Source organism: Zootoca vivipara, chromosome 2, assembly GCF_963506605.1.
Source record: "Zootoca vivipara chromosome 2, rZooViv1.1, whole genome shotgun sequence".
Lineage (NCBI taxonomy): Eukaryota > Metazoa > Chordata > Lepidosauria > Squamata > Lacertidae > Zootoca > Zootoca vivipara.
Window position 1 is genome coordinate 61,131,258 of NC_083277.1, and position 13,338 is coordinate 61,144,595.

The window sequence follows — 13,338 nt, forward strand, 5'->3', positions numbered from 1 at the left end:
GTCCAAAAGCAGGAGGGGCGTTGGGTGGGTTGAGCCTGGGCTTCTCTGCTCCTTCACTCACTGACTCACTTGAAGGTGAAGAAGAGGCCACTGGTGACCACAATGAGGCCGAGCATGAGGAAGACATGACTGTGCCATGCCAGCATGAGGTGGCCTCCGCAGTAGAAGCGGTTGTGCCCGGGGAAGACTTCCCAGTTGCGGCGGGGCCCGTGTGCTGGGGTGGCAGTGGTGGATGCCACAAAGAGGCTGCCGGCGTTGAAGGCTCAGAGGAAGGAGGAGCGACCGGGGTGCCCGGCGGGATCTGCCGCTGCGTGTTAGCGGCTGCTCTACGAATGAAAGGCCACGTCAGAGTTTACCTGAGTGCTGCCGGGGACTGATTGGTCAGTCTCCACGCTGTGCTCAGGTAAACTCAATGCTGCTTTCATTTGTTGAGCCCCTGCGGGTCAGTGGTGGCTCAATGAATGAAAGGCCGCATTGGGAGTTTACCTCACCTTGGCACAGGGACTGACAAATTAGTCCCCGCACCGCTGAAAAGCCACGTCAGAGATGCTTGCCACCCTGCACTGTGCTGAGGTAAATAGCGGGTTTTTAAATGGCTGTTCGGGCCGGATTCGCAACCCTATTGGGCCACATCTGGCCTTCAGGCCATAGTTTGAAGACCCCTGGTCTACTGGTTACCAGGGTTTCAGACAGGGAGTTTCCCAGCTCTAGCTAGAGGTGCCAGGGACCTTCTGTATGAAAAGCAGATGCTCTACCAGTAAGCTGTGGCCCTTACCCCAGAATATATACCTATTTCTGTCTGTTTTTGAAATGGGGTCCTTCAGTGTGTTAGGCAAATGTGATAACCTCTACACTACAGGAACCACTTGTTAAAGATGTAGCACAACCCTTAGAGCAACTATTTTTATTTTTATAGTTTGTGAGTTCAGCTTGTATGTTATCATTTGCTTGCAAAACAATGTCCACTCCCAAACTTCTAGCACTAATGTTAAAAAATACATCTCGCCCACTATCTTTTTAGAAGATTGCATCTTGACTGAATACATGGAACAAAGGAAATATATCAAGATAGGCTCTTACTCTTGCCAAGCTGACTCCTGAAGGAACCTTGTAAGGAACATATTTTCTGTAGATATGACCAACACGGGAACAAGGAATATCTTCCATACGACCCCCACACATCCATACCTGTCAGATGCCAGAGAGAGTAAGCACAGATCAGAAATTTCTGAATATGATGGAAATCAAAGCTTTTTCAAAGTCATATCAAGTAGTAAGTTTGTTACCTTAGTAAACTATTTTTAAATCATAAATGCATTCAGACCTCATGTTATTCAAGCTTTTAAAGTTGCGCATTTCTGAAACTATGTCACCACTGTGACATAAAAATACCACCAGACCCAACACCTAGAAATGAACCTAGTATGAATCAAAAGGAGTATGTAGCTTAGGTAGTTCAAAGAATTCTGAATGTTAACACATGTAAACACATGACTACTAAAGTTGAATACTTTTGTAGATTCTTATGTAGTGTTATTATGAAACAATCTCAAAGAGTTATCTGGAGAAAGTTAAAGATTTTAGGTCACACATCAACACCTTACTTGCTATTTTGTAAACCTACTACAGTGCCAACATGCCCTTCCACTGCTGCTTTTGCAGAGATACATATGCTGATGTATTCCTGAAATTAGCAAAAGTGCCTATTTTTTTAAAATAGAGCATCAGTTAACTAAATGCTACTTGTAGAATTACCGGTATGACTCTATTTATGTCCAAGTAAGGTCAACAAACTTATTTTCCCTTCAAGAAGCATTGAATCTGTGCCAACATTCTCTAGGAACTTTCCTTGATACCTAGATTAAATATGGATATAAGTTTTGCCAGTCTAGGTAATTGAAACAGATGTAGTGTTGAGTGTATGCATTCCAGTAGGCTTAATGAATTTAAGTTCTTTGACCAATAATGTACATAATCTGTATTAAAGTACCATGCCCATTTATTAACAGACTGGCTCTGAAATGTCTTTAAAAGGATTGTCTGGCTAGGTTTGCTAAGGTAAACATTTTAATGATCCAACAAAGGTTTCATTAAAACATTTTCCAGATTTTATTCTGTAGAGGAAACTAAATATTAAGCAGTCTTTGACTTGCCTGTCAAATATGAATTTAAGTACGGTATTAGGATTACAGTCAACAGTGGTGAGAATGTACTGCTCACCATTCGATTTGATAAGTGACAAACCTGAATCAATTCTTGAATTCAAAAAGAGCAGTTTCCAGATAAGCAGTTTCATTAATGGATACAATGAATGGGGAAGAAATTTGTATTGTTAGCATTGTAATGTGAACCTACCTCATTCACATTCACTGAGCAAATATGCAGATTGAAATGCAGCTATCCTTTAAAATTAACAATTTTGAATTTTAGGATGCAGTTGCTAGACTTAAAGATATGTATAAAAATATGTGTATTAGGGGGAGGTGTAATGGAAATAAAGTTTAAAATGTATTATATTAGATTACTTATGTTAGACAAAATTGTATAAAAATGTTTATATTAGGAGAATGCCAGTGAAAATGCTTGCCTATTTCCATGTAGGATTTTCCAAAATGTTTACAAAATAATGTGGAAATGGGACAAAAGAAAATTTAAGATAAGATAAATGAAGAACTGAGAGGAACTGAAACTGACTGATTAGTCTATCCTTAATGGATACATTAGGTGGTAATCAATTAAATTTTACTCTGCATACTGTAAATCTACTGAAAATAATGAACATGAATAAGTTGCTCTAGTAATGTAAATTGGTCTACTCAGAGTAAAACTTAGTTGAATATAATTATTTTAATTTATTCCCACCCCCTTTCACCCTAAGGTTCCAGAGGGGATTGCAACAATTACAACAATGTTTAGGGGCATGATTTTTGGTAGCTGAAGGCAACGTGAATATACTAGCTCCACCCAGGGTAGGAGTGTGTTTAGCTATGTTAGCTGAGAACATAATCAGCCTGAGAGATTGATGCTTTTCATCTGGGCCTAAGCCTCCTTCTCGTAAGAAATGCTTGGATGGCAAGGGATCTTCAAAAGCAACTGGGGGAAAGCATTTCCTCTATGAACTTCAGTGTGGCCATAATTGTCTCACAGCTACAAGAACACTTCCATACAAAGAAATTAGACCAACAGCAGACAGGCTAAAATTAAAATACAACATGTGATATACATCTAAGTTATACTCAAGAATAGGCACACTGAAATCAATAGTAACTTTAAATGGGCCTATTCTGATCCTGACTAAAACTGGATAGCATCCAATATGTAAAAGCCCAAAACATCTAAGAAGATGGAACCAGTGTTGTCTGACTTACATAGCATTTCAGAAAACTATCTTCATTATGGATTAACACATTCCATTAATATAAAAAATTACAACTTCTGATTACACAATCTACTTGACCACTGGCTTATGAACAAACTAAGTCATCTGTGAGTTCCTGTCAATGTGCTGCAGATATCCTTCCCTCACACTTACCCAGCTCAACTGCTCTTAAAAACTCTCATGTTTTCAACTGATAATGTGCTACTTGAATACAAATTTAATTTCAAAAGCAGACATCCTATTCATTTTCATTGCTGCTTTGATTCCTTTTATTAGCAATCCCTTTGTGTGATGACAGAATTCATTACAACCTGCAACTATCATTCTCATCTGTAAAAAGAGATTGGTAGAAAGAGAGAGCCTTATAACACTAGAAGGAAAAAGAAGGTAGGAATTAAAAAGGTAGCACTGAAATAAAAAATAGCAAGTGTCTATCAAGCAGCTGCTCTTGGCAGAAAACAGCAGCTACTAGCAGACAGATAAGATACTCCTGATTTTATGTATGTTAGGCAGCACACAGATCATTGTTGCCTCTTAAACAATGCCAATATTTGTCCATCTGCATTGCACTGTTTATGCCTTGCCATATCACCCTGTCGCTTGTCTTATTTTACAAGAAAGGAGATCAGACTGGCCATACCAAGACTACCTGCTATTATGAGGAAAGCCAATGTTGTGTAGTGGTTAGGGTGTAATAAAAATTATAAACCAAAGCATATATATTATTGTGCCATAGATTACATACTTCTTAAACTTCCAGCCTCCCAAACTAGTTTAAAGCTACCTAAATTCCTATCTGTGTAGCTACTGATCCCAAGCAGAGGCCTATATAAACAAAATCTATTCAACACTGTTCATATTACAAAGCACAAAAAGCTAGCTTTATATAAAAATCACAAGGAACAGCTCTGACAGGGGAGAAATAAAATATCCTGAGAAGTAATAACTAGCATTAATCAGTGATATACAATAACTCTGTAGAAAACGCAGCACTAAAAAAATGTAATCCAGTGAAAACATATTATAAGCAGCAAGAGAGAAATCTGAAAAGCAAGGCTCTTCTGTTTCTACGTCTTCTGTTTCTAAGTCTTCCAGAGAACTTCTGTTTCTTCTGTTTCTAAGTCTTCCAGAGAACAGAAACTCTGTTTCTAAGTCTTCCAGAGAGCATAAACATGTAAATAAGTTACATGTATACATGCATTTTAATCAACATCATCATAATTTTATTTGTATTCTTCCTTTCCATAGTTTAAAACCATGTCATGTCTAGTTTGAAGACAGTGAATAGCTAAGAAGGAAGCAGGACTGCTGTAGAGTCCCCTAAGACTTCACATCCAAAGCCAAAATAGGGAAATCATCAGAGAAGTTGGATAGAAATTCCATGTCAGTATGTTACAATCAGCAATCTGATCAAGAATAAGCAGAGAATCAGAGATACTGTATCAAATCTCAAAATATAGCTGCTGTCATTTCAAGCTTGATGGGTATCCTCAACTATGAGTCTGTCTATACTTAAATGCCTATTTTATTCAATGTAAACATTTGCTCTAGAGGACAGGCTATATTTACACTACCTACTAGTTCTTAAAAATAATCTCACAAAGAGAAATTTCTTTTGGGTGAAAATTAAACACTTGGAAACATTTTTATAGTAATTCAACTAATTCACTTCCCATGAATAGCAATACAAATTGTACATTTCTAAAATCTACCTGAAGAAAACTGGCCTCACTTGCAACCAGCACAAGGTAAAAGCTCCTTAACCGCTGACTGCATAGGACTACTTCATCCTCATCCAGAGCAGGCTATCAAAAAACTTTCAAGATACAGGAATCTTTTTGGAGAAGCACGTCCTTCCTATAAGCTACATAAGACAAGAGACAATTAGGTTCCCTAATGTCATGCAAACATGCTCCAATGATTATATAAAGGAATTTCCCTACATTAAAAGAAATGAAATGATAAGCGCAGTAATTAACACTACCCTTTGTTCTCTCCTAGAATTGCTGGGAACTGATGATTTCCCTTTTTCTTACACAATTCCCCAAGTAATAATTCCCTAGCAATAATTTGGAATAGATTAATGAAGTGAGGGGGAAAAGTTGGTTAAAAATGGGTTGAAAGTTTGGTCTTTGAAACAATAAAATGTTCCATTTATTTTACTTGGAAGAAGTCCTAGGTGGATTCTTTGTGCTCCTTCAGAGGCAGGATCTCAGCATCTTCTTATGTTTAAACAGATGCAGTTTTGAAATGGAATATGAGGTTTCATAGCTGTCAAGTCTCAAAAACTCTGTTCTTGTTGCTATGAACAAATCTTTTATTCTTATTATTTTATCAGAATTTCTATCAGCCACAGATGAATGCATCAATCTATCATAACTCCTGAAAACACACCGTTTTAGTGAAACATCTTTTTCTGTCGAACAATACAAAGAAAGGAGGACTTCTGCTGGGATTTAATTAGAGTGAATTTAACCCACCATAAATTATCATCCTTGGCCTGAAAGAAACCTCTGCAATACAGTGTGCAAGTAGGCAGATGAATGAAGTATTCTTATTTCCTGCAGATCAAATAGTGTCTGCTCTAGCATTTCAAAGACAAAAAGCTTGCAGAGTCACTGTCATCACTCTTGGAAACTACTGTTTTTGAAAAGGTCCGAATTGGAAAAGATGAATGCTGCTTTTACCATCTCCTGCAGAGAGAATTACATTATTACACGATTTCTTTACACACACTAGTAAAAGGGATAAATGGAACCAACTGTAAAGAAATCTCACAGAGGAAATAAGAAACCTTCAATATGTCTTTATCACTTAGCTTTTTGTAGTTACACAATGAGATGAAAATGTTGTTTGCTGCATGTTAATTGTCAAATTAATGTAGTTTGATCGCTTTTTGCATCAAAGTTCAGATTTGAAAAACTACTTGGGGTGAGCAGAAAAAAGAAATAATTATAATAATCAGGGAAGGGCTGTTGGCAAGGCAAAATTACCGCCTGTGATCTTTGCAAGTTGGTTGGATTAATGTTGAGGCAGTGGGGCTTATTTACTTGGATGCAGCCTACTAGAATGGCTATGTATTAAAAAAATTCCAGAAATAATTGCAAACACAAGGCAAAACTAAAGCTATCACAAAAGCACTGGAGAATAAAGACATTAAAAATATTTGCTAACTAGAGTAACCAAGTTGTATATTAATCTAATGCTTGCATTTTAACCTCTAGAAGTACTGCTGAAGACCTCAGTTGTATTTATTCTACTTAACAAATTCTAGGAACTAAACTCATAGCTCTGACAGGTCAATGCAGTTCAATGAACAAGCTGAGTAGCTACGTAGCTTCTTAATTTTGAGATGAGGTGCCCACATGAATTTATTCATTTGTTCCACTTATGACAATAGAGTGTTCTTTGTACAGAAGACTATAGTAGCAAGCCATTTTTTTCATGACATTTACAAAAATAATATTCCATTCATTCATTATCCTCCTGCTTCCTAGGCTTACTATTGGCTACGTAACCAACTTAGCAGAAACCACAGAGCCTAGGGCTTGCCAATCAGAAGGTCGGCGGTTCGAATCCCCACAATGTGGTGAGCTCCCGTTGCTTGGTCCCAGCTCCTGCCAACCTAGCAGTTTGAAAGCACATCAAAGTGCAAGTGCTGTAGATAAATAGGGACCGCTACAGCGGGAAGGTAAACAGTGTTTCCGTGTGCTGCTCTGGTTCGCCAAAAGCAGCTTTGTCATGCTGGCCACGTGACCTGGAAGCTGTACGCTGGCTCCCTTGGCCAATAACGCGAGATGAGCGCCGCAACCCCAGAGTCGGTCACAATTGGACCTAATGGTCAGGGGTCCCTTTACTTTTTTAACATCATTTAGCAGTTAGCATGTAGCCTGACAGAGGCTTTCGATTCTTAGCCATATTTTTGGTTTATTACAGTAAAATGTTCTTTTCAAGCAATGTTGCAGAAATCCTTTCAACAGTTTTATTTTATAAACGCACAGAAAAACAAAGACTGCAAACTGGTGCTTCATGTTTATAAACTACTTCATTATTCAGCATTATTTCAAATAAAGTTTTTCAGGGAACATAGCTCACCTTAAATGATATTTCATACTGTTCTCCACCCCATATTTCCAGGCCTGCATCATATCCTCCCAGCTCCCAGAACCACTTTCTATCGACTGCAAACAGTCCTCCAGCCATTACGGGAGACCTTAAGAGGGGGAAAACCCTTCACATTACAAAACCTATCATTATAGTTATGCCACCATTACAACCATATACTGTATCAATAAATTACATTCCTGAAATCACATTTCATACTTAAATATTTTTTCTACTGCTCCGCCTTTATACTAATTTTAATCTATGTGATGTTGTTGAACAGTATATCTTTAAACTATGAACCCAGGAGAACTTGGCAGTTTCCTTCAGAATGAATTAACGAGACCTCCAATAGTGGAAGTTGTCAATTTGTGTGGGAATACAGCCCACATTATCTAACAAAGGCCCAATGTTGTACCTTTTAACATTCTTCCTCTCCTTAATTGGTCTATGCGGCAAAATACTCTGAATCAAATCTTCAATTTAACAATGCTGCATTTTCACATAGCAACAAAGGTTAAGATAACATAAAGTGCGTGGAGGTTACCAAAGCATGGACCAACCTGGTCAGGCTATCCTACCACTATATTAACATGAATTCATAATTATTAAGAAAATAAAGTTTACGTTCTGATTTAATTTGCACCAGCATGCGATATGTTCTATTAAATATCCACCATTCTGACTTATTTCAATTATGCAATTGAAATTATTTTTATACATTTGAAATGGATATTATCTCTTTTCAAAAAGTTGTAGTAGACAGAGATAACATAAAAGAACTATATCTTTTGAAATGAAACATTACTTGTGATGGCCAAGGATAGTTTCTATCTGTTTGAAAGCACCAGTGTCAAGAGCCTAGCTTGTTAAACACCTATTCACACTTTGCGTCATGAACTTACTCAAAAGGGTCACTCGGGTCAGGTTTCTGTAATTCAGGAGGAATGGGTATCCGCTTGTAATACATCTCCCAGTCAAATGCACCTCGCATTGCATCTCCAGCTTGTGTTTCATAGCCAAAGTGGTCATGGTCAATTACATCAATCATTGGACAAACAATAGTTTTGCGATTTCGAGCAATGCGGTCTGGGGTATGGATAGAAACATGTTACATTATTTTGCTACAGATGAAAGGAGTAGCAAACACAATTGTATCTACAATACTCCATAAAGAATATATTCAGAAGTACAGTTACACGACTTTTTGATTTTTCTCCTCTTTCCACGAAACACACATGGGTAATGTAATTCAAATGTGAACTATCTACCAATCAGGAAAAAATTTTTATAGAGCTGTCTTGCCTAATACAGGAGTTTCACATTCATTGGTGATTTTTCATGCTCTCCCAAAGACTAGATAAAATAATAATGCTGGAAAAGTAACATTTGGGAGCACATATAAGCTTGGAGTTGAATTTAGTCTATGCTTGTGAAGTTGAAGTCTCCAATACCAAAATAAAAAAATTCCTTCAGTAGCACCTTAAAGACCAACTAAGTTTTTATTTTGGTATGAGCTTTCGTGTGCATGCACACTTCGTCAGATACACTGAAACAGAAGCAGCCAGACCCTTATGTATATTCAGAGGGTGGGGGTGATGGGAATGGGTGATGGGCCGATAGGAGTGGTAAACCTGTTGATGACTGTTAATGACTGCAATTGATCTTGCGGGGGGGGGGAGCAAGGGCTGAGGTGCTAAGGAAAGCTTGATCATGTATAATGAGATAAGAATCCTGTCTTTGTTCATTCCAGGTGGCTCCATGGTTTTAAGCTTGCTAATGAGTTGCAATTCAGCAACTTCTCTTTCCAGTCTGTTTCTGAAAATTTTCTGTAATAAAACAGCTGCTTTGAGATCTTCTATAGAATGTCCTGGGAGATTGAAGTGTTCTCCTGCTGGTTTCTCTGTCTTGTGGTTCCTGATGTCAGATTTATGTCCATTTATCCTTTGGCATAGGGTTTGGCCTGTTTGTCCAATATAGAGAGCTGAAGGGCACTGTTGGCATTTGATGGCATACACAATGTTAGAAGATGAGCAATTAAATAGTCCTGAGATGGTATGTTGGATGTTGTTGGGGCCAGTAATGGTGTTGTCTGAGTGTATGTGGCAGCAAAGTTGGCATCTGGGTTTATTGCAGGCTCTGGTACCAGTGTCCATGTTAAGTCTGGTGGTTGTATTATTGTGGGTGAGGAGTTGTTTAAGATTGGGTGGCTGTCTGTAGGCAATGAAAGGTCTTCCTCCCAGAGCTTGAGAAAGAGAGCTGTCATTGTCCAGGAGAGGTTGTAGACAGTCGTTAACAGTCATCAACAGGTTTACCACTCCTATCAGCCCATCACCCATTCCCATCACCCCCACCCCCCACCCTCTGAATATACTTAAGGGTCTGGCTGCTTCTGTTTCAGTGTATCTGACAAAGTGTGCATGCACACGAAAGCTCATACCCCCCAAAAAAACTTAGTTGGTCTTTAAGGTGCTACTGAAGGAATTTTTAAATTTTGTTTCGACTCAGACCAACATGGCTACTCTCCAATACCAGTTGGCAGAACTGGTGATGTTCACTGAGCACTGCAACTGCTTGAGGATCAGAGCTCTCAATGTCTGTGAGATCACCTGCCAAGAGGGAAGTCCATCAGTTTGGCACTATCCAGGTCTTAAAGACAGCAGTAGCTGTGTGGGACAGGCAGACTGCTGGGAAGAGGTGCCATGAAACCAGGAAACTGTGGTGCAGAAGCAAGGTGACTGAAGGATAGGAACTGAGAGACAGACAAAGGACAGTGAACAGAGGCAATGGAGTAATCAAAAGAGGAGTCTCCGAAGAAATTTCAGCGCTAAGGTTATGAAACACTATGGGTGAATGAAGAAAGTACAACAGAAGCTTAGTAAAATGGGACAATGAGGGAAGTTGTCTAAAAATTGGGGAGCTGTGGAGACACTGAGAAAAGAAGGGAAAAAGAAGTTTAGAGCAAAACCTCATGCAGTCCTGGGGGTAGCATTGGCTGCACTTTATTAGCATAAGGGAAGTAACCACCAGGGAAGGCCCCAAAACTCTGTGAGATAGAAAGCACAGGGTTCTTAAAAATCTGGGTAACTGTATTTTAACAGCTATATAGATAGGGAATACACTTACTAGGGCTGCAGCACCGTGACTTTGTAGCCTTAAGAGGACAATTAGGGCCAAGCAGCAAGAGAAGGCCATTTTTCACATATTATATGTGAACTAAACTGGCCAGATGCAGGCGTCTAATGTTGAATGTCTATACACACAAATCTGAAAAGCCTGTTTACCTTGGTATTAGACAAAAATTAACAGATATTCAAATGCCTCACTATTTTGTCATACAAAAGTTATATTCTCTTCTGTTTATCTGTCAACCAAAACAAAACAAAGCAAAAATAGTACAGTGGTACCTCTACTTACGAATTTAAAGTGTTCCAAACACACATTTGTAAGTCGAAAAAATTTGTAAGTCGAATCCCATAGGAATGCATTGGGAGAAAAAATTCGTAAGTCGAAGCAACCCTATCTAAAAATTTGTAAGTAGAAAAAATCCTATCTAAACCGCATCCAAGATGGCGGACGGAGCTCCATTTGTAAGTAGAAAAATTCGTAAATAGACTTATTTGTAAGCAGAGGTACCACTGTAATTCAAAATGAGAGACTACTCTGTGTGGAGCAAGCAAACAATTACCAGCCAAACCTTGTTTTAAACAATGGTCTGTTAATAACCTATTTTTTTTTACAAGTTCAGAACTATTTCAACAAACCAATATGCCAGTCAGCCCTAATGTGTTTAAGTTCTGTGTTAGATTCAGGCAGGAAATAATTCAGGCAAAACATCTTCACAAAACAAATAAAACTACTTTCTAACTTGAATTTACCAACACAGCTGGATTATATATTTCACTGGGCTTCAGCGCTTGCAGTGTGATCCATGGTGAGTCACAACAGGAGTACTACCATCATCCAAGTATATGGTAAAATGCATGTTTTATAGATCTTTATGTCTAGACCAGGCATCCCCAAACTTTGGCCCTCCAGATGTTTTGGACTACAATTCCCATGTTCCCCGACCACTGGTCCTGTTAGCTAGGGATCATGGGAGTTGTAGGCCAAAACATCTGGAGGGCCGCAGTTTGGGGATGCCTGGTCTAGACTATTAGACATGAAACATAGCTAAATCTGAACCAACTGCAGCTAAAAAACTGAAATCAGAAAAACGTCTGAAATTAGAAACACTTTTTAAAGATCACTTTGCAGGCGTTGAAAAGAAGGCGTGATCAAGCAACACAGCCAGAGCCATTAAAAAGACAATCCTATTTTGAACCTTCATTTTATCCAAGTACCTTCTCACCCTTTCACAAAGAGAATCACACTGAGGCATTATCTAAGTAACTGATGTCAGCAGTCTTTATATAAGCCAGATACTGACTTTTTGTAGAAAAAAAAGTTCTGGAAAGTCCCAGAACAATAAAATTAAATTATGGATGAAATTTTAGTTTTAAGTCAGATTGTAAGCCTCTGTTTCTGAAAACATAGCTAGAAAGTATAGCTAGAAATGCCGTACCAGGACATGTGATTATCAGACTGAAATACATGTTGATACTGGGAATTTATTATGAAATTGTAGTGTTACTTGTAATGCCTTGGCTTGAGTGATGTCCATGCATTAGAAAGGTGGGATAAAAATCATATAAATCAATAATCTGCTTACCTAAAAGGGGTGGCAACCAGTTCACATTGGCCTCACAGTGAGAGTCCAAAAAAGTAATAACATCTCCTATAGCAACAGAAGCTCCCAGCATACGAGTTCTTATCAACCCTTCTCTCTTCTTAGTTCGCAGAATCCTCACTTTGGGAAACTGGGCCATATAGTCCTCCAAACGCTTTTTTAAGTGTTCTGCATGGAAAATTAAATGATTTCTCATCCAGTCTTTTACTCTTTATTTCTCCCCAACTTTAAAACCCAGTTTCCAGAATCTGGAACATCTTTAAGATTTAATAGTTTTGTTTTTTTATAATTTTGCTATTTTATCATTTTTATATATCTTATATCTAGACTATTAGATATGAAACATATCTAAATGTGAAACAACTGTAAATGAAGCAGCTAGAAAGCTGAAATCAGAAAAACATCAGAAATTAGAAAAAAACTTTTTAAAAAAATCACTTTGCAAGCTTTGAAAGGAAGACCATTAAAAATACAATCCCATTTTAGACCTTTCATGTTGATCAGGTTAGATACCTCGAGAAAAGTAAAGTTTCATAACAGATCATTGCCATTGCTTTATTCTAGCTACAAACTTTAAGATAATAAAGTATTGGTAGTTGCACAGAACCTTCACTAGGCAATTAAAGTATTACATATAATTCAATAACATACGACAGGCAAGCAGTTAATCCATAAGCATACTATAATAATACAAACAATTTTCTAAACCACTAATTAAATAATTTGCTTGACACTAATGTATATTACCAACATGGGGAGATCTAAATTTCAAGTATGGTATATCATGTGAAGGGGTTGGGTTTTGTGTTTGTTTGTTTGTTTACATTGCTAACTACAGTGTGGCTTAAGTCTACAGTTGTAGGAGCCCATACCACTTTGCCAAATCCAGATACAAATGGGAATAGAAGCTCTCTCTCTTTCAAAATAAAAACTCTTTTAAAAACTGCAATATGTGTGAGCTATATGATGTGAGAATATATTTGCAAACTACTTCAAAACTGAATAAATGCTCATTTAACTGTCACATAGCTCTTTTTTTAACTGGAGAAAATAGCTATCAGTAGTAATGAACCACTGTGGGACAGCTTTGCATAATTTCACATTCTTAGAAATGCATTATATTAGC

At 37.9% G+C, this 13,338-nt stretch overlaps 1 protein-coding gene across 1 annotated transcript in view; it reads right to left on the reverse strand.

Annotated features, from left to right (window-relative positions):
* Nucleotides 1-13,338, reverse strand: part of GALNT10 (polypeptide N-acetylgalactosaminyltransferase 10) — a 41,267-nt gene that overhangs the window by 14,168 nt on the left and 13,761 nt on the right. The window contains exons 5-8 of the mRNA XM_035105724.2: nucleotides 12,195-12,380; nucleotides 8,389-8,572; nucleotides 7,475-7,592; nucleotides 1,081-1,188 (exon numbers count right to left, since the gene is read on the reverse strand). Coding sequence (XP_034961615.2) covers nucleotides 1,081-1,188; nucleotides 7,475-7,592; nucleotides 8,389-8,572; nucleotides 12,195-12,380 — 596 coding nt within the window. The remainder of the gene's footprint in view (nucleotides 1-1,080; nucleotides 1,189-7,474; nucleotides 7,593-8,388; nucleotides 8,573-12,194; nucleotides 12,381-13,338) is intronic.